Genomic DNA, 26,333 nt, shown 5'->3' on the forward strand with positions numbered 1-26,333 from the left:
GAGCCTGGGGTAGACAGCAAAGATCCCCCAAGGGCTCTCAGGGGAAAACGGGAGATCCTTCCATATGGAAGGCAGGGGTTGAGCAGGAGCCAACTGAAGTGTTTGTGGGGAAGGAGTGGATATCAGCACTGGTGTTAACCAGGAGCTGGGCACTTAGGAGTAACATCTGTAGGTGGAAATCTTGTGTCTTATGCCCTGGAGTTAGGTTGCAGGTTACTTGGCATACTGCTATTTTATTTCTTTTAAGGGAAATTCACTAATTACCACTCACCTGTCATTTGTATACACAAAGATCATTAAGGGTGAGTCTCTGGGTAAAGCTGTTTCCACAGCCACTTCCTGCTCCTGCCTAATCCAGGTGGATTTTTTGCAGTAGGCTTGTGGTACAAAGTGCAGAGGTATGAGAATACAACACTTTATTTGAATAAAACAAGCTGCTTAATGTTTACCCCAATGCTGATTAGAGTAGTAATTGCTGTGTTGTCAGCTGCTGCTGTTGCTGACTTGAAGTGCAAGTCTTTCTGGTGATAAGTGAATTAGATGGAAAATCAGGGCAGTCTGCATCTGATATGATTCAGCTGTTAGTGTTTATAATGGAAGAATTTTGTTGTTGTTGTTTTATTGTATTTGTTTATTATATATATTGTGCTAGCCTGGAAATAAAGTCCCCTTCTAGTCAGGAAACATCTGTTGTGGAGAGAGCTTCTAATGGTGCAAATAGGAACAACATTGAGGTGCCTGAGTGTGTCCAGGGAAGGGTCTGGAGCACAAGTCCTGTGAGGAGTGGCTGAGGGAGCTGGGGCTGTTTAGCCTGGAGAAAAGGAGGCTCGAAGGAGGCCTTACCGCTCTCTTCAACTCCTTGAAGGTAAGGTGTAGCCAGGTGGGGGTTGGCCTCTTCTCCCATGCAACCAGTGACAGGATGAGAGGACACAGCCTTAAGCTGTATCAGGAAAGGTTTAGGTTGAACTCTGTCCTCAGAGAGGGTGATTGGTTATTGGAATAGGCTGCCCAGGAGAGGTGGTGGAGTCACCGTCCCTGGAGGCGTTAAACGAAAGACTGGATGTGCCACTTGGTGCCATGGTCCAGTTGACATAGTGGTGTTTGGTCATGGGTTGGACTTGGTCTCGGAGGTCTTTCCAAACCTCACTGATTCTGCGATTCTGTGAGCATGAGCAGTGGCAGCGGGAAGGTGAGTGCTGAGGGCAGCAGGGTGACCTCTGCGGCAAAGAGTGGGAATCAGCGCAGCCTCGGCCACTGGGCCAGCGCCAGATGGGGGCTTGCGGGCGTTCCGGCAGTGCTGTCCTTGGCCTTGCTGCTTGGCTCTAAAGGAATCAGAGGTAACCAAGGTGAAAGACCCAACGTGCCTCTCCCTCGGCAGGCAGCTGGGACCGCGCAGCCGGGACCTGCCGCCTTCCCCCAGGGCGGAGCACGGCCCTCGTCCCGCCTGTCCTGGCCCCACTGCTCACTCCGCGCCTTCGCCATGCCCTTCGCCACCCACCACTTCGTGCACACCGCCTCCTCCAACGCCGCCACGGTGGCCACCAAGAAGCTGCTCATCAAGCATGTCACGATCATCGGCGGCGGCCTCATGGGTGCCGGCATTGCCCAGGTGAGCGTGGTGGGGCAGCCCGGCCGAGGGGGGGTAGGGGGAGCGTGGCGCCATGGCAGCTGGAGGGCTCAGTGAGTGCTTGGGGCCACAGGGCAAGCCCTGCGGGCAGCGCTGGCCCTTCTTGGGCTGCTGCTCCTGAGTCCCTGCGCTCAGCTTGGCTCTGCGCTCGGAGCTGAGCCCAGCTGCGGTGTTGCACTCCGCACTGTCCCCGGGCGGGAAGGGGCGAGCGCAAGGGAGGGCGAGCGGTCTGCTGACAGACCAGCATTAATAAAACTCACAACAAAACAAAATAAACCTAGCGATTCTCGGAATGTGTTGCAGTCCGTGGTCAAACTCCTTCGCGCTTGCCTTTCCAGGCTGCGTTTGTGTGGCAAGCAGTGGCTGCGCTGGCTCTCGGCTGCGCTGGCTCTTGGCTGCGCTGGGACGCGCCCCTGTGCTTTACTGCCAGACTGCTGTGGGTTTCGGTTCGACTGCTGCCAGGGCAGGGTACAAAGTATTGCTGCTATGCTGCTCTCTGCTTGCTCAATTTTCACACTTCTCTTGCTGATCCGCACATCTTCAGGTCAGATTGTTATGAATGAATTCTCAGTGAGTGTGGGTGCTCCAAAAGCTGCCCGTGTGGCTGCTGTGGCCCGAGATGTGGCAGGGTTATGTCTCCAGAACTCCTGGGACTGCTGCCGCCGCCCCAGCCCTGACAGATCTGCTGCCGGACCCCTGCCGCCATAGGTGCCTTGGTGGCTGCCGGAGCCGCTGTGGCTGCTGGTGTGGCGGCCCTCCCCCCCCGGAAGCGTCCGCTCCACCGGCTGGCTCTGTCGGGCCAGCCCTGTCGCTGTTGGCGGGAGCTGTGGCTGGACAGGGGGGAGTGCCGAGCGTGGTTCTGCAGGGCTTTGGAGGGGGCAATGGGAGGCGCTGGTGCCCCGGCGCCTCAGACAGGCGACCCCCGTCCCTGGCGGGGCTGGGCAGCCATCCTGCCGGTCCTGCATTTCTGAATTAGCATGTTAAAAGCAAGTTGATTGTCCTGGTTGTGTCTACTGTCATCGGAGCTCACCTAGCACCCCCCCATCCCACGCTGCCTACTCGAGGAAGGCATATGCAAATAAGACAAACACACAGCACGCTGGGAAAGAGTTCTTTGGAGATGAAAGGCACCCCAAGATGGAAGACTGGACACGGTGAAAGAGCCAGGCGATGCTCTCCCTGAGGAGGAGGTGGACGCATCCCCTGACCTGGTTTGAGAACTCGCCGTGATCTATTAAGAGTCTGACGGGCGTGGGGACTGGGCCAGCTCAAGTGACAGATTCAGAGAGAGAGAGAGAAACTCTAGAGGTTTTTCCATGAGGGTAAAGAGCTGACGTCTGCTGCTTTGCACATCAGGAACCAGACCTGCACCTCTCTGCTTCCTCAGAGTTGACCAGAGAGAGCTTCTAGCTGTTCCCATGGGAACAAGGACTCGGCACCTACTGCTTGCAGCTGAGTAATGATCTGGGACATTTCCTGCTCCTCCGGATTGCTACAGCAGCGTGAAAAACTCTGTTGAGCTCTACCACCCAGCTGATCACTTTAATAAAGAGCTGAATATTAATAAAGGCATTAGCCCTGTTCATTTCAAGATGGGTTGGTGAAAAGAACCAAGGCTGATGGTTTAAATTTTATAAGGTGGTTCTGAAGACAATGTGTGGACTAATTCTCAACAGAAAGTGGGGTAATGGTATGTGGAAAATGTTGGAAGGAAGATTCTTCTAACTTGCCAAGGGAGCAGATCAAGTGACATTTTATACATTTTACCAGTAGAATGCAACAGCTAAACGAGCATTTAGCTGACAGTCATCTTCAGAGTTATGAAGTGGTTAATATTTAAATAGGACTTATTTTCCCAGAGTTTAATCTCAGGCCTTTAGCTTTTAAGTACACCTTTAACTTGATAGCTTTGGGACGTGAAACTGAAGAGTCCTTTCAGTGACTGAAAATTTCACCACTTAGTTCAGAGAAAGAACCTGTTGCCCAGAATACCAGGGTAGTTCACAATCTTTACAAAGAATAAGGGGAGTAAGCAAACATCCAAGTAGAAATTGACAGTAAGGCTGGAGCTGGAGCTCATGAATAGCAGTTCTCCATTTCAATGAATTAATAGGTTTGCTTCTCAGAATGAAAGCTTTCTTACATTCCTGGCAAATTTCTAGCAGAAGGAATACAGAAGTAATTTTTTTTTGGCTAAGAAAATAGTTGTTTATTCACTTTTCTGATAAAAACACTCCTCTGCATCATGATACTAGAGCTTGAGGTTTCCACTGAAGAACCATCAAAGAACTCCTTAGAAAAAAAGTTGTTTTCTGTTTGAGAAAGATGCACACTATGCAAAGCTTATAATTTTCCAGGTAAGTGAGCTGATCTTTTTCTGCTGGACTGCACATTTTCAGAGAGCAGCTTTTCAAGAGAAATGTGTCTGGTATTTGTTAGTAACAGGGGTTGCAGGCCTCTATCACTGTTAAGGAGCCAGGATTGTTTTGCTGACCATCTGCCTCCAATTTATCAATCCAAAATAATCCCAAAGCAGAGGTCATTATAACACTGAGTGGTGTCTCCCCTGTACCCTATTAATAAAGCTGCTTTTCATCCCTTTTTGAACACTTAAGAAATTGTCTCCTCTTGCTTTTTCATAATGTTAGGTGAAACGAGCCTCTGCTAAAATCTATGGCTGAAAGCCATAATTTTTGATTCTGCCCTGTGAAAAGCACTTCTGTATGAGAAAAGCATTAATTGACTCCCCAGCACTTGGGTTTCTTATTTAGCATTCTTAAGATCATTGGATAGTAGAGTTTAGGCAAGTGTATGTTTGAGTTGCAAGGAAATGGTGATTTTGTCTCATTTTCTTCCTTCCTGTCCATGTAAATATGATGGGAAATGAAAGATGTTATTTTTTCTAGGATTTTTCACCAGCTGGTCAGTGATAATGTCATAAATGGATTCTCAGTGAAGCACCTCTTAAAAATGTGCTTGGTAATGATTTTTCATCTGAAGATTGAAGAGTCTCACTTCACTGTTATAAATGATCAGCAACAGATGAAGTGTTAGAAGTACAAGCTTGGTTTAGGTGGTTATTATGGAATGGCCATAGTGAAAATAAGAAACCAAGCTGGATAAAGAAATGTCCGTCTGCAGACTGACCCCTTGTTAAAGCTCTACGGCTGTTGTCCAGAGACAATCTGGCACTTCTTTATTTGCTGGGTTAGTGAGGCAAATTGGATGAGAATATCACCATGCTTTTCTTCATGAGATATCTGTACTTTCCATTTCAGCTAGTTTTATTTGAGTAGGTCTTGTGGGTGCATGAGTCTTTAGTCATCAGGTGTAAGGTTAAATGCAAGGTAAAAGATTGCAGAAGGGAAGCTCTGAAGTTGAGTGACTTTAAAACCATCAGTGGCACCATGTTTTAATATCTGTTTTACACAGTTACTAAATCACAACTCTGTTAGTTCAAGGATTCTGAAAGTGAAGATAGGCTGTTGCTAACTATGAAAAGGAACATAAAGTAATAGTAAAGTAACAGATAATGAGCAGCTGATCTTTAATATGCTGATGCAGTGTGAGACAGTGACGTTACATATTTGAAATTAATTTAAATACCAAGTAAATACCAACCAAAAAGGCAATCCAGTAGAGCTGTGTGTAGCTGAGCCAGTGTTTGCACCAAGTGCATAATAAGGAGTCTTTGCAGCCATTTCTGTCTGTGTGGAATCCTGGAGTGGCAAATGTTCACTGCTGCTCGCAGCTCCACTGTCACCTTCCTGTTGTCTTGGTTTGGAAAGACAGATATCTGTCAGGGAAAATTGGAGTTTCCCTTGGAATGGAGAATGTAAAACACCCTCCCTCCAAATTGTTATAATTTTGCAATTAGGAGCTTTCAGGCAAAAATATGGGAATAGGAATAACAGTTATTTACTAGAAATATTGGAAATGTAAATGCAGTAATATAAAAAAACCCCAAACAATCAAACGAACAAAAGTCCTAGAAAACCGTGACAGAGTCAGGAATACTACCTGACACCCTGTTGTCAGGGTGTTGGAAGCAGTCCAAAAAAGTCTTCCTGGAGTGACAGATGTGGTTCTGTTGAAGTAGAGATGATCCTGTAGACAGGTTCAGTGGTGGCGAAATGAGTCCAGTCTTCCTCTGATAATCCAGTGGAAAAGGGGAATGTCTGGGGTCCCTATGTCTCCATTTTTATGTGGGTAGGGAATAGTTGGCTCCTCCCCACTGGGTGGTGCATCTCACAATGGAATGATTCAATGTGTCATGTCATTGGTGAGCCTTAATGGCCCATTAACAGAAGATATCCACCGGGAGGTGGACGAAGTTGATGAAAGAGATAAGAAACACTGCCCCACCTGGTTTTAACAGATGGTGTCTCAGGGTTGCTTTTCCCTGAGAATCTCCTTGGGGTTGCTGTTCCCCAAGGTATATAGGATTTTCGAGCTTTTCTTGCCCAAAAGGTCCACGCCAGAGCCAGAGAAGAGAAACAGAGTCTGCCAGTCCATGCCTCCAAGGTTGTTTATTCTTTCATTATCTCTTAGTTCTTTCTCAGTTCTGCAAGGTGTCCCCAGCAGAGCAGGACACATGGCAGACTGGGTGGATCAGAGGGTCCCAGACTTAATGTATGGTCTCCCTGACCCAACCACCATCCACAATGTACTTTTTATTTACAAAATCTTACCAATACTTACTACCTATGTTAACATGTCATTTCTACTCTAAACCAATCCTTGTGACACAACTCAGCAGAAAATGGGGGACGAGAACAAGAACAAGGAGGACAGGACCACTCCCCAATTCCTCCATCTTGTCTCTTCAACCCCATATGCTAAAAATCCTAGATTCTACATTCACACTCTGCGATAAACTAACTACTACTTATTTCGAATTCTCTTGGCTTGTGATTCTTCATACAATGTGGGTATTCACTCCCATGGCCAGGGATCAAAAGCAGTGTCCTCCTGGGCTCTGTGCGAGGCTGGCTGACCCCCTTGTACAGATCCCAGACCCCCCTGTCTGGTCTCCAAACCCTCCAGGGTGGCCAGAGGGATGTCCTGGACTCCGACAATGGTCTATTATCAGAAGGCATCCACCCTCCTCCCCCCTGGAGTTACAAGAGATAAAAAAGAAACCATCTCCCAAGTGCTTTCTACAGATGAAATAGAATACACTTTTTTTTTGGTTACATAACCCAAGACACTGTTGTTGCAGGGACATGCTCATGACCTGACAGCAGAGCTGTGTTTTGGGGACACAAGGCCATCCCTTGTACCACTTGCTCACCCTGCCAGTGTTCCAGTTTCGGTCTCCACAGCCCTTTTTCCTTACAAGATCCAAGGCTCTCAGCTGAAACACTTGTTCCTTTCAAGATGGCGGTTTATTCTGTAGCCATAGTCACAGAATTTAGATGCCTTCAGACACAAGATTCTGCAGGCAGTGTGAGGAAGAGATTTCTTTTTCCCTCAAGTTGTTTGAGATCTTTATCCCTTCAGCATCACCCCAACTGTATACAGGCTTTTTTGATTTTTCTAGTCAAGTGTATTTAATTTGATGTCTTTTAGCTCTCTTTTGCCTTAATGCCTGGCATATTGTCTGGCATATCACACAAATCAATATGGTTGGTTGTTTTGTGACACTGAAGTTGAATTTTTATTTTTTTTTTTAAACTTTCAGGTTGGAGCAGCCAGTGGTCATACTGTGGTGTTAGTTGACCAGTCAGATGAAATCCTTAAAAAGTCTACAAAAGGAATTGAAGAGAGTTTGGGGAGAGTAACAAAGAAGAAGTTTGCAGATAAGCCTGAGGTTGACACCTTCTTTATTCCTCTAGGAAAACTTGGAAGAATAAAAACTGTCGTACTGAAGTTATGATACTGCAGTTATGCATTATAGAGCATGTTGTTATACTTGCTTAAAAAGAAAACATTTTTCCCAGTGTGCTCAAGAACCTAGACTTTCAGTTTTGTTGGAGTTTTTTGGGGATTTTTTTTTTTTTAATTTAGGGAGGTTGAAAGATGTCTTACCTCATTTTCTTTCCTTAATAAACTTCAGCTTTAAGATAAAGATTTAAACCAACTTGGCAATCTTTTAAAACTAATGCTAAGTGTGAAATGGAGTCAAATTATTCATCGTAACTTAAAAGCAAGCAGTCTTTGAGTGCTTACCAGGGAATGCACCCATTTTGTCCAAAAGCAAATAGTAACAAAATTGTTTTAATACCTGAGTAAGGAGTCTTTTATTATTTTATTTTTTTTTTCCTCCTAACACTTGGGCACAGGATTACTGCTAAGGAAATGAGAGTGCAAGTGACACATTGGATGTATAACTTTGCACTTGCATTGCTGAGTATGACTTGCATACAGCAAGCCACTGTGGAGCAGTTGATGAGTCTAACTTTGTATCCTAAGGCTTACTTGTTGCTGTGCTTGTTTCTCTAAATTACACAGCAGATTCATTTCTTCTTTTGATACATATTAATATATACAGTGTATACTGATATTGATGACTGCCAGAAAATGATGCAGCACACAAAGGAAATGAAAAGGGCTTGTTCACAGGAGTATGGGAGTGTCAGGATAAGTAGAGCATACATACGTAATTATGGGGAGTCTTTTAATCAAAAAGAAAACTGTCCACATAATACTTGCACTTTTTGTATGCCATTATATTCTACCATGTAGGTTTTTTTTTATTTGTACTACGTCTCCATTTACCCCTGGCTAAAAGTCTTGCATTTCTGTTTGATTTCTGCCCACACAAACTATATAAAGAGACTTACTAGTGAGAAGACATTTTCCCCCTGCTTTTTCACTGAAACTATAGCTACTGATTGATCGACTAGGTGATCACTCAGACTCTTGTGCTGACGGTTGGACTACAGCAAATGGTCTTCCTAAAAGAATGAGTTTTAAGGTCTCCTATTTGCTTCAAAACAGATTTGATTGGCTAGGAAAATTTTGTCAGTGGAAAGCATTGTATCTCTACACACTTAGAACTTTCTCATTGATTTGGAAATGTGGCAGACTGCCTGCATTTTACGATGGGGTCAAAAACACCAGAGCACATAAGGGAATTCTCATGAAAAGTAAATTAAATCATTGTAAATAGACATTATAGCTGCTTGAAAATGTTTCAGGCTGGTGCTGAGTTCATTAAGAAGACCTTGAAGAACCTCACAACAAGCACAGATGCAGCATCAGTGGTCCACAGCACAGATTTGGTGATAGAAGCCATTATGGAAAACCTGGAAGTAAAAAATGAACTCTTCAAGACGCTGGATAAGTTTGCTCCAGAGTATGTGTATTTTTCCTGTTACATTTTGAAACTTAGACTATTTTATTTTCTGTTTTTATAGTTACAGTTAGTTCTCTATTTTCTCAGCTGCGTTATTTAAAAATGAGTTTTGCTGTCTTAGACTAGCTCCAGACTATCATGTTGGAATAGTTGTTGTGCCAGGTCCATATGTTACAAACATTCTGAGGTGTGTTGCATTGCTTCATTTGCTCGTTGTATTGTTCATTTGTTGTTCCAGGTGAGTTTAGTCATTAAGATTGCCCATCTACTTGGCAAGTTCAAATCTAAATCAAACTACAAATGCAGGACATTAGAATTAACTTGTTCAAGTACACGTGGGTTACTGTTAGTGTTGCGTTTACTTAAATAAGGAATTGGTATGATAAAGTATTTGTTTCCAGCACACCTGACATAAAGAAGTGTTGTAGTTTAAATTTTGGGGGGCTCCTGGGGAGGGTCCCCCAGGGGAAGAGGGGCAAAGAGGGCGAGACCCCTTGCCTTAGCATTCTTATCACAGAGGTTCAAAGGGGCACGGTAACATTCTCCAGCCAATGAGGTTACAGATAACTTGATACTGCAGGGAGGTTACAGACTTGGGATAAACCATACATTTTCCAGGGGTGAGCAAGAGCAAACCATTTCCATAAAATGCATTTCCACAAACAAGTTTTAAGAACAAGTCTGTCAGCTCAATAATGTCTTAAGTGAACTAACTTTACTTTGTATTACAAGAGTTAGGAAACAGCAAATGCTGGTTATTGTGTGTGATGTAAAAGGGTAAATAGTATTTTAGTAGACACTCATTCAGTTACTTACAGTCCCTGGAAATGTCTTTGAACTATATTTGATAACTGTTGGAAGCTACTGTTGAATTGTATCCAAACTCAAAAATGCTGTTCAGGTGAGAATGCAGTCTCAGAAATTTGAGGCTTGTAATTGATGAGTCAGGATCACAAGACCTTGACTGCTTGCAGGTTTAGATTTTAACTAGTGCAGGTAAATCTGGGGATATTGGCTAAGAGGTATTCTAGACTGTCTAACCTGTCAGCTGGGCAAGCTGTGCCTTGAATATCATGTCAAGGGAGAAAAGATATCATTAGTTGACTTCAGCCTGGGGAGATTTTCAGGCTTTCTCCTACTGTCAGTAATTTAAATTACCTGGTAATTTTGAAAACAGTAAATGATGACAAGCAGCCATGTACTGAGCACAGGGTAACTTGCCATTACCTTGACACACAAAAGTAAGTAGCTGTCTTCTGCATTTATGAGAGTACCTTATTATAGTTGGATTGTGCCTATTTTGTGCAAACAGACCATTGATTGCCCAAGTATTTAATGAGGAATCTGGAGTATACTAAGTGGTAAACTGTCTAAAACCAGTCAGCAAAGAACTGTGGGTGTGGGGACTTGGAACCTCACTTAAAAATATGTGTTTGGAACACCTAAGGCTATTTTTTGTAAGACTGAGCGGTTTGTCAGCATAGCTGCTGTAAAACATCAAATTTTACATTACAGTGTTAAAAGACACTGGGAGTTGTTCAAATATGCTCCTGTCCATTGCAAAAGGGATGATTTTGCAGGGTTGGGAAAAATGGCTAAGACAAGAAGCCTTCCTTTTTAAGAGCATATTTGGAAATTATTATAAACATACAGATATCTTATGTGTAGGATAAAGGAAAGTGAAGTGAATGGCAAAGAAAATGGATTGCAGTTTAAAAAGTCTAGATGAAAAACCCCTGTAATAGTGAAACTTAGTAGTCGAGTGTTTAAAATATTAGCTTTGGCTACAAAAGGTACTTTGCAACTGAGAGAGAGTATAGAGTTGCAGATCGTGTGCATAGTGTGGGGAAAGACAGAAACCTGTATGAGTGTTTTTTCCATGTGTTAGAAGGAAGCAGTATGCTTTACTCATCCCACATGGCACTCTGCTGGAATGGAAAGTTCTTCCTGCCAGTGCTAGCATTCTACAATCTTTTCTAAGATTGAATAGTTCAAAATTTATAAACCTATTGTGTGGACTGTTGTGTCAGCTCAGTAGGGGTGGTAGACTTGTAGTTAATTGGTAACAAAGACAGGATTTTTTTTAAAGACAGCTTTGAGTCTCAGGAGGAGCTTTGCTTCTGAGGGGCTTGGAGCATTAATGGCCCTCTGAAGTGTGGGTTACAGGGAGAGACCAGGAAAGACCAGGATGCTCTGGAGGGAGGACTTGGCTTCGTTCAAATCTCAGGACTTACCACAGGAGTGGATGATAGCAGGTGGAAATGTAAGGGGCTATGTATTGCAGTTATTCTGACAAGATGATGAATTCTACCTGTGAAATACAAGGTGTGTGAAACCATGCATTTTTCTTCTTTTGTGCTGTATTTCATGTCTCATGCATTTCCTCAGCTGCAACATGTACTTGTTCTTCTCCCATTTTTGCACTACGAAGACATCTCCAAAGAAAATAAATAAGTCTGGGAACTGGAAATATCTAAAACGTTACATTGAAAAAGCATAACACAATTAACTTAATTCCTCTTCTTTTTCCTATAAAATAACTAATTCCTCTGAAAGTGGATTTGTACAGGTAGGGGATGGGAAAGCTATTCTTTTATTGAGAGAAGTTGTATTTGTGAGTGGGGACTGAATTTCTCTTAAGTGTTCAAATCAAATGTAATAAGCCAGAAGCGTTTGGCAATTCCAGAGCACCGTGGAAACTCAGGGTATTCCTCATCTGGGTAACTGTCTAGGTGAAACAGTGGATGCTGTTTCTTGGGTGCCATGTCTGAGAACATACTAGTTTAGGTTCTTGGAGCTTTGCAAAATTATATTCTTGGAGCTTTGCAAAATGCGGAAGGCAGAATTGTATGTTCTATTCCTCTCAGTATTATACTCACCATATTTAGTATTTATTACTGTGTTACATGGTCATCATCTTTGGAGCAGAGTAAAGCATTGCTACCCACTCTTCAGTTTTGTTTTCTTTTTCTTGAATGGTCAGTCTTGCATTTCCCTTTTGAAAAAGGTAAGGCTAGGATTTTTGTAGACACTGCAGTACTTTTCCAAACAGGGTCGTAATGAATATGGAAGAAGAACATTTGGGTATCCACTTTAAGCACTTTTCTGTACTTGCTTTCTGGGTTTTGGGGTTTTTTTTTTCTAATGCCCATCAATATTCCTTGGTCTAGGATTTACCTTTAGATGTGGAAACTCAGCTTGGACCTGACCAGTGTTTTTCACCTGTTCACTGTGTTAGAATGAATGTATTATAAAACTGTTAAAAAAGAAGTGTTGTTCAGTGTTTGCTGTGTAAGGCAGCTGGACTTAAGAGTCGGATTTATTGGAAATATTTATTAATGTTTCTCTTGTGTTGGGCTCTGCTTTTGACATCTTTCCTTGAGCCACTAGATGGAACCAAGAGAAAGCACTCTGGTGCTGGGAAAGCCATTTCTATGGTTTCACTAGTACTGGCTTCCCAAAGCCTCCCAACTGCTGTCACCTGAAGCATGGATTGTGTAATTCTAAGTCACACAGGCATGAAAATTCTATTTTAAACTCAACTGAAATCAATTGGTTGGTCAGAGAAGAAAGTGTAACTAAAATGCACTTGTTGACAGTGCAAATTCAATGCTTTTCTTTTTTCCAAGGCTTTCTGTTGTCTGAGGCTACAGAAGAGGTACTGAGGTAAAATCTCTTAAGTGAACTCAGATATAAACCTAGCAATAATTACATTTCACAAATCAATGTGCTTCTTTTTTATATTAATATTTTAATTTTTATATACAGTGGCAAATTTTCGGTGAGAGTGACTTCTGTATGCACTGACCTTGCAAGGTCAAAACTATGAAGTGCAGAATGCTCCTTTTAGTACAACACCTTAGAACAGTATAAGGCCACTTTATGCTGGAGAGATAATAAAAGAATATTTGTACGAAGAGTAAACAGGAATTTTCATGATTTTTTAATTTCCTTCACAATAACAAAAAAGAAAACATAATAAAAAATGGAAAACAAAGTGGGAGGTTTTGTCTTGAAATGTTTTCCTTAATGCCACTATCAGATGTCCCCATGACTTGGACATAACTTTTCTGAAAGCTCTTTTGTAAAGCTCAGTTACATCTTAGTACAATCTAAGCAAAATATCAATGTAGATAAACATTTGCTGAGTCCAGTAGGATAACTTTTTGAAGGGATAGTAGGATGCAGCCCAAAATGAAAGGTAGGTTTTAATCTATAATTTAGTTTCTGATTTTCATGATTTGAAGAAAAAGCCATCTCTGTAAGTTTTTGGTGTGATAGCAGGACTGTTGAGGTTTTGAGATATTTCTGGGAAGAAAACCCCAAACAAACAGAAACTTCAAACCATTATAAATTGCAGTTAGTAAATCTGGTTTATGTCTGGAAAAGAACTTCATATATGTCTTAAAACTCTTGGCATTTTGTGTATCCTTTGCAGTGTCCTATACATGGCAGGTCTTAAGTTTTCTCTGGTTTTTTCCTCATCAAATCTTTGCTCTGATGGTAGGTTTGCTCAACATATCTATCACCGATAATTTTAAAACAAAGTAGATTGCAAATTTTCTGTAAGACTCCAAAGCGCACTTTTGATATTGTATGTGATTGGGTTTCAGTAAGTGTATAAATGTGTTTAACAACAAATAATAATACCCTTAGGTTTCCAGGACTGCTGAAGGAATTACCTAGAATTGATCTGGGGAGTTAAACAAGATTTTTCTACTTGCACAGTCCTTTTTTCCAGCACCTGATAAAAGTATTCAATATAATTCCTCAAGAATCAGGAATTCGCACGGCCTTTGCAGTGGTTATTTAATCATGGCTGTGCTTATACCTCAGCAAAAGGACTGTGATAAACTGCAGGGATGACACAGTTCGACACAAAATAACCACGCGACTCTCAGATGTCCTAGCAAGAAAAAAAGCGGCAGAACTTTACTTTCTTTCATATTTATACATTTTTGGCACCAGCTGTGGATTGGTGAATGAGATCACGACTCCTCCAACCACACTAGCCAAACAGACAGTCAATCAGTTCTTCTCTTCTTCCAAAAAGGAATGTAAACAAAAAACTACCGTTAGGTAAACAGTGCTATTTTTACATTAAGAAACTGTTAGAAGCGTGAGAATTTGACTCCAATAAATTAATCAGAAGGCCAAAAAATTCTAAAAGAACAGGGCGACACAGGGATATTTCTGAGAATTCTTGGATGGTTAGCCAATGGATGTCTATTTGTGTTTAGTGCCTCAGTCTCCTACTGTCCTTCATGCAGTCTATATATTTCTTATTTCCAGGCATACAATATTTGCAAGCAACACTTCATCCTTGCAAATCACAAAGATGGCAAATGCAACCACCAGGCAGGACCAATTTGGTGGTCTCCATTTCTTCAATCCTGTGCCTACGATGAAGCTTGTGGAGGTGTCTTATGAGCACACCTTACAGGGGCTGTTATCATTATGCTCCATCATAGTAGCAGCTGCAGCCCAGCAGTGCAATTGTCAGCAGTGGGATTTCAGTTAGATTGACAGAGTAGATCTCCATTTGCAGCTGTACTGATATGGAATTTGCTACCTCTAGTGATTTGAGGGTGCTGCAGTCTCTGTTGAGGGGCAGGTTTAAGAGACCGAGGTAACTCCTTCAGTCTCAAGGCTCCTGAGTTCTCCACTCAACTGCCAACAGAGGTGCTATTTACAGCCATCATTTCAAGCAGGGAGGCTTACTCATAAGAAGTGCTGATAGCAGTGTAGAAATCAATTTAAAATGTCAGGAGATGAAATCTTATCGCCTTGTCACTTTTGAAACAAAGTCGGTCGTGTTTGTTTCAATGTTTTCAATGCTACAAGCTGGGGAAGAGGGGTTATGTTATAAATGAAATGGCCAATTCAAATTATTAATAATAATTTAATTTTAAAAAAATTAATTGGACAGAATTTTGGGTAAGCACACAATAAAAGATTCAGTGTAGAGTCCCGGGATCGGCACTGGGTGAACCTTACCTTCGGCCTCTATCGCACAGGAGCTCCCTTGTTCACGAATTCAGCTTCTGCGGCCTCTGCTTATATGCCTAGGTCGTTGTATGGGTATAAAGTCTCTAAAGGTCTTACAACATTTTAGTATCTAAATAGAGTAATTTATTTATACAAAAGCACATATCTGAAGGCATAAGAGTTCTGAGAGCGGCCTTATTCTATAATCAATTATAAACCTAGGCAAACAAAGTCTAAACAAGACAATAACCAAAGCATAGAAATCTTAACACACAGAGTTCTAATGAAACAGCAAACAAAGCATAGAATTCCTAACAAGCAAAACTAGTAAGACTATAAGCAAGCATAAATGTGACATTACAGCCTCTAGGTAAATCAGCCTCCCATCTGACCCCAAGCAGGGCTTTCCAACCGTGGGGTCACAATAACAGAAAGGGAACACAAGATCACAGATCCCAGATGTTGCCATGAGTTTTTCCCGGTTTTGCTGAGCGTTCATATTAAAGGAGAAGTTCGTACCTTCTCACGCTCTTTTAATGTAAACATCAGCTATGTTCTATAAACATAGCCATTGTTTTTACATTCTCTGCTGGGACAAACAAGACTGTGTGACAGTCCCCTCCACCAATGTGGTGTTGAGGTGGGAATTTCTTCCTCCAATCCACAGGCCTCATAGTAAAAGTATAAGAGTAGGTTTTTGTAAATAAACTGGGTCTTCTGCCCTGCTGCTGTTGTTGCACCCAGATCTGTGTCTCCAGCCTGTTTTCCTGGTTAGGCCTCCACGGTGATACCCAGACAGGGGTCCCGGCCGCGGGGATCACAACAACAGAAAGGGGCCCTGAGATTCAAAACCCACACAGAGTCCTCGGTCACAGGGTCACGATGACAGTGAGGGATCCCGAACCGCACAGAGTTCCCGTCCGGGGGGTCACAGGGACAAGAAGGGGTCCCCGGGGTCCTGCACCCTCACAGGGGGAAGGGACGGGACCCCAGGGCCCAGACCCCAGACTACAGTGGATGGTACCTTTAGAATCCCATCCGGCTCCCTGGCAAGGCTCCTTCCTCAGGCTGCAGGAGGTGGAGGTTGGATCGATAGATCGGATTGATCAATCAACCAATCCCCCCAATCCACTGACCGACTGACACAGAGGCTTTTTATCCCAAATTGCAAAATGCATATTCATATTTTTTATCTACACACTAACCAATCTAGGCACAATTCTAAAGTTCGTAAAACTACGAAAATCAGTATCAAAACCTACGCATATAGCATATCTATTAATGCAAAACTCTATCTTACTAGCATAATGTTCTACCTTGTTGTACATAAAACTCATACTAAAAATTATAAACAATATTCTACTCTATTTTTGTTATGTCTATACTCTATCACTAGGCCTGAAGCTGTGTCCTACACTGACAACTAGGACTTAAGGCATGTAAAACTTAAAGCTAAGGGTTAGATTTCTTCTTTATGTATCTAAAGCTTTTATATATTCTAATTTTTCTAAAGGTTTTAATTCAATCTCTGTACTTCTCACTCTCTGTGGAGGATCCATGGAAACATGGACTCCAACACTTATATACAGTTTTTTTCGGTGGGACAGAGTATTGCTTCATACTTCTTTTTGTCCCTTTTGTTTCTTTCTATATTCATGTAGTCCACTTTTCACCGTCCTGTCAGTTGAATAGGTTTTTCTGAGGAGAGATGAATACTTGATTCTAATCCGGGAACCAGGTATTGGGATGTATAGTTCTGAGGGTGTGGCGAGATTCATATTGGGATAAGCACTCTAGATGGGGGGACGAGATATGATCGCTGGGTCTTTCACACTCCCACTGGTAACGATGGCACATCTGCTGCTGGAGCTGCCCTCTTTTCTGTTGTAAATTACTGCTGCTCCCAAAGGTATCTTCGATTCCCGTGCTCATCTCATTCCCAGACCCAAATGATTTTAACCAGTTACTAATAAAATACAACTTGAATTATGTTACATATATACAAAACATGAATTATCCTACATCATTTATTAGAGTTGGAAATCTGACCAGAGGAAAAGGATCTGGGAGTGCTGACTGACAGCTGCTGAACATGAGTCAGTGTGTGCTCAGGTGGCCAAGAAGGCCAATGCCATCCTGCCTTGTGTCAAAAATAGTGTGGCCAGCAGGACCAGGGCAGTGACTGTCCCCCCCTTGCACTGGTGAGGCCACACTTTGAGTGCTGTGTCCAGTTCTGGGCCTTTCACTACAAGAAAGACAATGAGGTGTCCAGAGAAAGGAAACAGAGCTGGTGAAGAGTCCAGAGAGTAACTCACCAGAGGAGCAGCTGAGGGAGCTGGGATTGTTTAGCTTGAGAAAAGGAGGCCAAGAAGAAACCTTATCACTGTAAAATTACCTGAGAAGAGGTTGTAGTGAGGGTGAGTAGCTGTTAGGACCTGTTGTATTGAGAACTACGGCTGTTTAAATGGTTGTCTAGAGTGATGTCTTTGTGTTTCCCAGGACAATTGAGACTATATAGCTTTTAAAGTTGTTTTGATACGCTATGATCTCTTAAGTGTGCTCTCAAAGAATGGTTCCTTTTACCATCCATCCATAGTGGCTGAGTGGGAAAGTGTCTAAAAAGACCAATATTGCAAAATGGTGTATCTATGTGTAAAATAATGTTCTGTGTCTGTTACATATCTATCCATTGAAGTTGTTTTTTTGCAAAACATTTTGTGAATTTCTGGAAGAGTGTTCTAGATTACATTGCTGTAATGGGGAAATGAGAGAGATTCTGCTCATAAATATGCTTATGCTCTCTCTACCTTCCCTGTACCCAGGTCATCAAGACTCCAATGACCAGCCAAAAGACTTTTGAATCACTTGTGGATTCCAGTAAAGCAGTAGGAAAGAGTCCCGTCAGTTGCAAGGTGCGTACATTTTGACAGTATAGTGTTCAGAGGGTCTGTCCTTGTAGACTGGTAATTTTAAGGTGGTACGTTTTAGTAGATGCATGAGTGTTGCAGCAGCCCTCTTGTTAGAGGGTAGAAATGAGCTGACACAAACTTCTTGTTTATCGCAGCATGTAAAGGGTCCTGGTTTATTCCTCTTTACAGCTCAGCCATCCTGACTCCAACCATTCACTGACTGGCTGCAGCAAGCTCGTACTGTGAGTTTCCCTTGCAGCCTCTGACTGCTGGTTATTTCCTGCTAAACTATGACTTCATGTATTAGTTTGCAGACTCTGAATGCAGGCTTTTACCTAGCTAGACTATGACTGCAGATTCCAACAACAGGCTTTAACTACAAACCGAGACTGACCTCACAGCATTGATTGTGTCTCCAGGAACTTTCTTGTTCATCCTCACCAGCTAATCCACTCCCTTTTATCACGCTTATCTTTATTGGCTATAGCTGTGACTCATCAGGAGCAAGGCTGTATTGAGTAATTAACACAGCTGTTGCTTATCACGGACAAGGTCACCTGTATTCCCTTCTCCTACATATGAGCACTTGAAAATTTTCCAGGCTGCTTTTTGTCCGGTTTATCTTCGTAATTAAAAGCAATTTAACAAAGAAAACACTCACATTTACCACAAACTCTTCAAAGTCCAGTGACTCTAGACATCTTATCTAGAGCAGCAAAATTCACAGGTATCAGGGCTTCCTGTTATGGAGTCTTTTTTTCAAGTCCTGCATAAGCATAGACTGAAGAGCTCAAGCAGGAGCTCATCTTTAGCCATGCCAGAGAGAAAACTGCTGCCTCTTATACCGTGAGGCAGTTGGCCAAATCCTCCATGGTGTGTGCTCATTGCAGGTTTTTCTTAAGACTGCAATAACTAGACACATTAATCTTAATTTCTTCTCAGCTTTGGTTTTTTTTTCTCTAGAGAAACACCCTACTTTGAAAGCACACTTTTTCTGAATCCATTAAGCTGTGGTCTGGATAGCTTTATCCAAGTTACTGCTGTAGTAAATATAGTATGTTAATTCATGTTTTGATGGAATGTAGTAAATATAGTATGTTAATTAATGTTTTGATGCATTCAAACTGTAAATATGTTCTGTAAAATGTAACACTAGTTCAAGTCAGACACGGAACCGACAAATTCCAAGGCAGGCAACACCCAGAAACCGCCATTCAGAGGAGGACAATGCAATGCCAGGAACTGGAGACTTTGCCATTTGCATCAGAAAAGAGGACACATCAAGATAAGCCATCAGTCCTCCTCCCAGAAGCAACTGGAGCCATGAGCACCCGACCATCATGCTTATCATAGGAGGGGAATGCCTGTCTATTCAGAATTTCATCTTCCATTCACCCACCGGAGGAAAGAAATTGACACTTCTCCCTCCCAGAGGAGACCCCATTCAGCAGATCAACGACAGCGATGCATTCGAATAACCACCCCAAGAAAACAAAGAACTGTGAGGAAATCCTATGCCAGGGGTGAAATAAACTGTATAAAACCTGGACCCCAGAAGGGGCCAATTTGTGAACTCTGGGGGATTGCAGTGGGATAGAGGCTGCTTTCCGTTCACCCTCTGACGATCCCGGGTAATCGTCACCGTAACTCCGCTTGTTGGTTTTACTGAAATTCTGTAATTTTATTTTTTTAATAAACCGAATTATACTTAATTGGCAGAGTGGATTGACATTTATAACACTGCTTTGGGTTTCACAGCCCCCAGGAGACAGTTTGTCATAAAAAGAAGGGTCTGTTATCTGGTAGTTACCGGATTAATTAATTCAGCTTCTGGATGCTGGACTCTAATTCTGACTATATTCTCTAAATTCTGGCTAAATCATTCTGTGGACTCAGTTGACTTTTCTCCTATTTCTGTCAGAGTTTAGTACTATGCAATGTGTAGAATAGAGGATGAATTGTTATAAATTAGCTTGGATAGAGAATAATGCAGTATTGACACCTGAAGTTTTTTTTTTTAATTCTTGCTTATTGAAGAAACATTGCTTGGGATTCTCTGATTTAAATATTGAGATAAAGTGGAATGAATAATAAACATCTGAAACAGCAGTAATATACAAAATAATACTATATTTGCATAACTATTTCTCTTGCGTTTGTGCTTTTGATTGATGTTTGTGCAAAGGTTTTGTATTAATTTGTTACCTTCTGACAGCATGTGTTTTATCTTTTCATTGTTAGTGCTGATGTTTGCTGTTAAAATGATCCTAATTTTCAAAAGTATGGATCACCAGTGAGCAGTGGGGAAGAAGCAGACTGTTTAGTCAGGAGTGCTTCTGATAGTGGACATACAAAAAAAACCTGCTAGGGAAGAGCTGCTTTTCTCCTAACCTTCAGGAAATCATATCATTAGACTCTTGATAAAGAAAATTCTAGCTATATTAAATTGTTTTAAGATTAATTGTTTTGGGCTTGTAGTAGTCATATTGTTCTCAGTCATGACTTTATGTGCCATTCCTTGTTTGAATTTCGCAATGCTTTATGTTTTAATACTGAGCAGATAAATGAGATGAAAAATACAGTTCAGAGAGTATCTCAAATAATGATACAATAAGTGTCTTCATCCACTTGTTTTATTTGTCATGTAGCATTTGAGTGTAGTTCTGGTAAAGAGTGTTTACTTAGAATCCCTGTTTTATTTTTCATAGGATACTCCAGGGTTTATTGTAAACCGTCTCTTGGTGCCATATATGATGGAAGCTGTCCGACTTTTTTGAGAGAGGTACTTAGTGGGAAATTGGCTTCAAGGGATGTTGACATATAACACTGGTAAATGTTATATTGCTTCAGAAAAGCCTTGGGATTCCCTCAAAATTTTCAGGCTGGAAGTGAATAGAGAATGTTAAATATGAGCCAACATGTGTAGCTGGAAAGGCCTTGCCTTCACTTTGAAATGTCAGGTTATGCAGAGTTGGAAGGTACTTGTGTATGAAATTCCTGGTGGTGGAAAATGTTTCTGGCTTGGAGGTGACAAGGTGAGTGTAGTGCCATTGTAAAAATATCCTCTGCCAGCTATTCAGAAACTTTCCTCTCTCTATCCCAGGAGACACTGATAAAAGTGATTGAAAGTCCCATAATGGGACCATTAGTGAAGTTCTCCTGAGTTCACTTATACGGGGTTGTGAAATGAACCACTGTCGCTGTGAGCCTCGCTCAAAAAGACACACGGAGCCAGGAATTTGGGAGAGCAGAAGCAGCAGGGGAGAATCCCTGCTTTGTTTATTACTTCCTATTATATACTTTTAGCAAGGTGACCATGCATTGGAGAGTGGTATTCCCACCTCTCAACCACATAGGTCAAAGGGACTGTCACACAGTCATTTCTCTCCAAGGATAATAATGTGAAACAATGATAATATTTACAAATACACTCTCCTTGTTTACATGAAACAAACGTGAGAAGGTGAAGACCTACTTTAATATGAAGGCTCAGCAAACTAGAAGAATCTCATGGTAACAAACCACCACTTTTGAGGTAAGTGGTGTGTCACACTATGGTACTGGCACAGAAGTGATTTGAGCTCAGCTACTGCCACGTAAAACTTCCTGTTCCCCTTCTGTGTTGAGTTTTAGATGTAGGTTCTTCAGAAACTCCAGTCTCACTGCTGGTCTCTTTTACATTAATATGTAGGTAAAAATAATCATGAATCCCCAGAGAACCACTGAATTTTTCAAAGCATTGAAGCTTGTTTTGAAAAGAAGCCAATAATGAATGTAGTGGATAAAGATGAAATTACAAACTATAATTGCTTTTATTTCAAGCGCTCTACTTGTAGCTATGTGCTACTAAGAATGTCATTTGAAACATTTTGGTTTTGAAATCACTGCTTTTTTACAGATGAAAGCACTCCATTTTCAGGATTCTACCAAATATGCTTTAAATATTAAAAATCTCTTTTAAAGCACATGGAAGGGATGGTTTGATTTCCAAACAACAACAACAAAAAGAATAAAACTACACTACTTGTTTATCCATCAACAGATAAACCTAACCTAATTACATCTCAAAGGGAGAAAAGAGCAAATTTAGTGACTTTAAAGGCAAAGGTATGAATGCAAGGGGGCATTATTCTTTTAGGAAAAGTCACAGTTTTAAATAGTGTATGGATGTTTCAGTGTGTTTAAAAGAGGTGCCTTTGTTAAGTGACGTATCATTGTGCATATTTCAGGAAACAACAGAACTTTTAATTAAATGCAGAAGTAAACAGTCACTGAATTTGTATGTTAAAACTGACTGCTTTTGCCTAAACAAAACAATATTTTGATTTAATCTTTATTCTTTTTGTATTTTCTCCCACAGTATATTTCCAAACTTGCTAAAATTCATTTGTGACTTTTTAACTCTAATGAAATCTATTTAAAAAGCTAGTTGATGTCTTGGGAAGGCTGATGGCTGTCATTTAATTCATATGTTCCAGTGAATGAGGTTAAATTTTTATCATATCCTTTGTGTTTATTCTCAGAGTAGACACTTGAGCCAGACTGTCATCTACATTAAATGAAATTGTGTCTCTTTCCTGGTAACCCCAACCACTGAAATGCCATTTTATTGGGCTAGTCCGTGAGTTTTTATTTATACAAAATCTCATTCTGTTAAATGTGCACTTTTGCATAAGCAATATACCTTCAGTATTTTAACAATTACTTAAATGGGGCATATTGTAAATATTAATATATAGTGGTCTTTACTGCTCTGTCCTTAGTGGAAAAACTAAAAAGCAGTCAGCTAAGTTTCTATGGAAGTCTGCTTTATACTAGAAGAGACAAGAATGAACTAGGGATATAGCCCTTGTTTGCCCTTTTACCTTTTTTTATTGCATTGTAATGAAACTGTTGGGTGGCCATGTCCCAAGTTTGACAAAGTGGGATAAATCTGTTGAGAGAACAAGTCTGTATACTTGCATCAACTGCAAATGAGCTGAGGATTTAGCTGTGTTTGAATTTGAGGAACTGAAATTATGTTAGACTTAGGTAAGGTTACTCTCCACAGCTTCTCAGAAATAAAATGTGTCTTAAAAAACCCATTGACAGCTTTAAAAAGTAAAAGGAGGTATATGTAAATTATTAGTTCATACAGAACTGTCACTGAAGTTGTTACCTTTACAAGAGATTTTGTAAATTTATTTCTAGGGTTCTCTGATATTATGCCTATCTGCCATCTCTGATCCCAACAGATATCCTCTGGTGATAGGTGCTGTAGCTAAGCGTGTTACTCAGCTGCTCCTGCTCCCCTCTCCATGCCTTCCTTACCCATCAGCTGGATATCACTTGTGTTCTGGCAGTTGTAGTGTAAGGGTAGCTCTGTCCTGTGCATCATTCAAAAGCTGCTGATGATCTCACAAAGCTGAAATTGAGTTGTTTCCTTACTTACCTTGTTCTGCTGCCTCTAAAAGAAGCTCTTGTTTCTTCATAGTGACCAGTTCTTCCTTTAGTCGTTCTGATAGGGTCAGTATGGTAGCTGTGGCTCCATCAGCAGTGCAGTGCTCTGTATTGAAATGCAAGAAGAAACCAGGAAAATGGCCTGCTGGGTTTTCTTTTTTTGTGTGTGGGTTTTTTGGGTTTTTTTTGTGAGAGGTTCAGCTTTATGCTCCATCATGTGTATGCTGACTCCAGTTTTTGTGGCTGTGAAACATGCAGAGATTTCTGTGAAGAGCTGCACCAGGGTGAAATAACACCCTGTTAATTATTTATAAGTGGTACCAAGGAGATGTGGAATCTTCTCTGTTCATCAAAGTTTCAATCTTTTCTCTAGGATATTCATCAAAGGAAGATATTGATGTTGGTATGAAGCTTGGGGCTGGCTATCCCATGGGTCCATTTGAACCTCTGGACTATGTTGGGTTGGATACCAGTAAATACATTATAGATGGTACTATATGCTTCTTTTTTTCTACTTTTCCACTTTTTAGCTAAATTGTAGATGTTCTAATGCAAATGTGACTCAGTATTTAAACTAAATGTTTATGGTATAACCTTTGAACTGTTGAGGAGAAAGGAGTTAGAATTCAGCTCAGAATGCTGTGTGAGTACAGCATTTTTACTGCATGCCTGTACCCTTTGTACATGGGGACAGAACAGTGGTGGCTTTGCTGACTTCATCAAGTGCTATTGGAAAATAATAATAATATTAACATTAATGGTACTTTAAAAAGAATCAGTGGGAAGAGTGACATGTACTGGGGGTGAGGAATTCTATGAAAAGCAACAAATGTTGAGACTCCCTATCCTTTTTCTACCAGCCATATTTTCATTCTTAATTAATAAGAAACCCAGTAAATATCTCAAAAGATGTAAGTGAACTATCTCCCTGTCACTTCAGTTAATAAGTGGGTGAATGTTAATACAGTAACAAAAACATACATCATTGGTGCTGGCTTGTTGGTGGTTGTGTTCTTTTGAATGAGCAGCTTAAACATTCTCTGAGGCAAAATGTCACTTGGATGATGCCATTTTCAGTGGAACCTCTTTTGCTTTTAGTCAGTACTGTGGAGCAGTGTTATATTGTTCCAAGTAACCATGTGTTTTGCAGGTAGAAATTCAACTTGGAATTTCTTTGCACTTGAATTTCTTTTCAGCAGAGCCTTTATTTTATTTCCTTGTATTTAACTATGTTTCAAAAGTTCTCCTTAACTGTTTTTAAAAATCCTCAGTGGTGGAGATTATAAAGTGTTTGGAGTACACTGAGCCTGAAGTCTAATTGTTAGATTTGTGCATAATCATGAGTACTGATCTGGACTTTATGAAGCTGTACTGCAGGGTCTCAGAGAGCCTAGAGTAAGTTCCAGTCCCTCTTCAGTTTTCTGACCTTTGAATATTTTTCTAAGGAGATGCAGATCTCTATTATCTTTGCATATAAACAGAACTGTTACTAATTCATCCACTTCCCTTCCTTTCCAGGATGGCATTCATTAGTCCAACAATCCTCTTTTTGCACCCAGTTCACTCCTGAATAAACTGGTAGAAGAAAAGAAGCTGGGTAAAAAGACCAGAGAAGGATTTTACAAATACAAATGAACTCCTGACCTCAAGAGGTGTTAAACTATCTGTATATGCTATTCAGCATTGCCATAATACAGGTGTTTAAACCTTCCCAAGGGCGGCACAAACTGCATTTAGAACATAACTCACTTGTGAACTGAGTGATTGCACTAGTTAACTATGTTCAAAGCTTGATTTGGTGGATTGTTATTTTTTTGTAATTCCAAAAAGCTTTTTATGTACAGTGCCTTCATGAAATGTTGATTTTTCTCAGGTGCAGTACAGAATGACAAGTGAATTTATGTATTTGAAACATTATTATATTGATGGGGAAAATCCTAAAAATAACCTCACTTTCTTAAAAATAAAAATTTCAACAATTCTATATTGAGTGTGAGGGCTTGCAGTTGTGTCTTGGATGGAGCCTGACACGGCCGGTAGAAATCCCAGCTAGCTCTGCTTCCTGGCTGTGCCAAGAGCCGTTCCCAAACCTGCCCGCAGATTCAGGTAACAGTGCAGATCAAGGCTGTTCTTCTACGGCAACAGGTGTTGTGGTGTCTAGACTTCCGAGTGAGGACTAGAGAAGACTCTTTTTCGTACAATTTCTCAGAGACCTTTATTCCCCAAGAGGGGAGTATGAAAAAGGGCAAAGAACAAAGCCCATGCCCGCTTTTAAACCCGAGGGGTGGGGGGTGTGGAACAAGCAGGTGATTTGCCCCAGGATAGATGGACAGGGGTTTTTCCATAACATAGGGCAGGGTCAGGGGAAAGATGGACAGCTGACCGAAGGTTCTAGGGACAGGGCAGGGGTAGGAGAGGTACACAAAAAGGGGGACATGCCTGGGCAGCACCCGACCCTTCGAGCAGGGGGAAACAGGGAAGAACCATTGAGATACAGAACTCCAAACAGCTTAACCAAAACCCACCACCACAGGAGCCCACAGGGTGGCAGTCTCTTCCCACCCCAGCAAATGCAGCTTGGAATGGGAGTGGGTTGTTTTGTTAGGATTTTTCTTAAATGCACCGCTAATCTGTAGATGTAAATTACAGTGCCTTGAACAATAAGGTTTTGAAGGACATATTTAAAAATAAATAAAGAATCCCCCAATGGCAGGCTGCTCCCTGAACAGAAGGTTCCCAATAAAGCATTTAAAAGCAGAGCTCATGATTTGCTTGGGGGTTTTCTAGCATTTTCAATTAGTGGTTGAGGGCCTACTTTTGCTAGGTGCTGTAGAAACATAATGAAGATTTCTAGGTGATTTCTGTTCTCAGGGGCATAAGCTAGGACGCTGGTGAAAGCTTCTGAATGTTTTCTAGAGTCCTGTAAATTGGCTGTATTTAAGGTGTCATTTTTACACAATACACTACTACTGTAGTTGAGTACCTTCAGGATTGCAATTGGGAATTTGTGCTGCGTAAACAAAAAAGTGTGTCTGGCTGTGTGAGGCACCTTCTTTTTTGCAGCTTCATT

The 26,333-nt window shown here is 41.3% G+C and overlaps 1 protein-coding gene across 6 annotated transcripts; it reads left to right on the top strand.

The window, feature by feature from the left end:
- The first annotated feature begins 585 nt into the window (after positions 1-585).
- LOC134565156 (hydroxyacyl-coenzyme A dehydrogenase, mitochondrial-like) lies at positions 586-25,231 on the top strand. Of its 6 annotated transcripts, XM_063424609.1 has the most exons (7): positions 607-1,609; positions 7,311-7,439; positions 8,770-8,927; positions 17,738-17,827; positions 20,533-20,606; positions 23,637-23,753; positions 24,782-25,231. In XM_063424609.1, the coding sequence occupies exons 1-4, from the start codon at positions 1,169-1,171 to the stop codon at positions 17,754-17,756; spliced, it is 747 nt and encodes a 248-aa protein (XP_063280679.1). In that variant the 5' UTR covers positions 607-1,168; the 3' UTR covers positions 17,757-17,827; positions 20,533-20,606; positions 23,637-23,753; positions 24,782-25,231. The 6 variants fall into 6 exon arrangements, with proteins under 6 accessions (XP_063280682.1, XP_063280683.1, XP_063280679.1 ...); XM_063424613.1 differs by lacking the exons at positions 7,311-7,439; positions 8,770-8,927 and having other exon boundaries at positions 596-1,609; XM_063424608.1 differs by lacking the exons at positions 20,533-20,606; positions 23,637-23,753; positions 24,782-25,231 and adding an exon at positions 18,014-20,484.
- The last annotated feature ends 1,102 nt before the right edge of the window (positions 25,232-26,333 follow it).

Source organism: Prinia subflava (assembly GCF_021018805.1).
Source record: "Prinia subflava isolate CZ2003 ecotype Zambia chromosome W unlocalized genomic scaffold, Cam_Psub_1.2 scaffold_37_NEW, whole genome shotgun sequence".
Taxonomy (NCBI): Eukaryota; Metazoa; Chordata; class Aves; order Passeriformes; family Cisticolidae; genus Prinia; species Prinia subflava.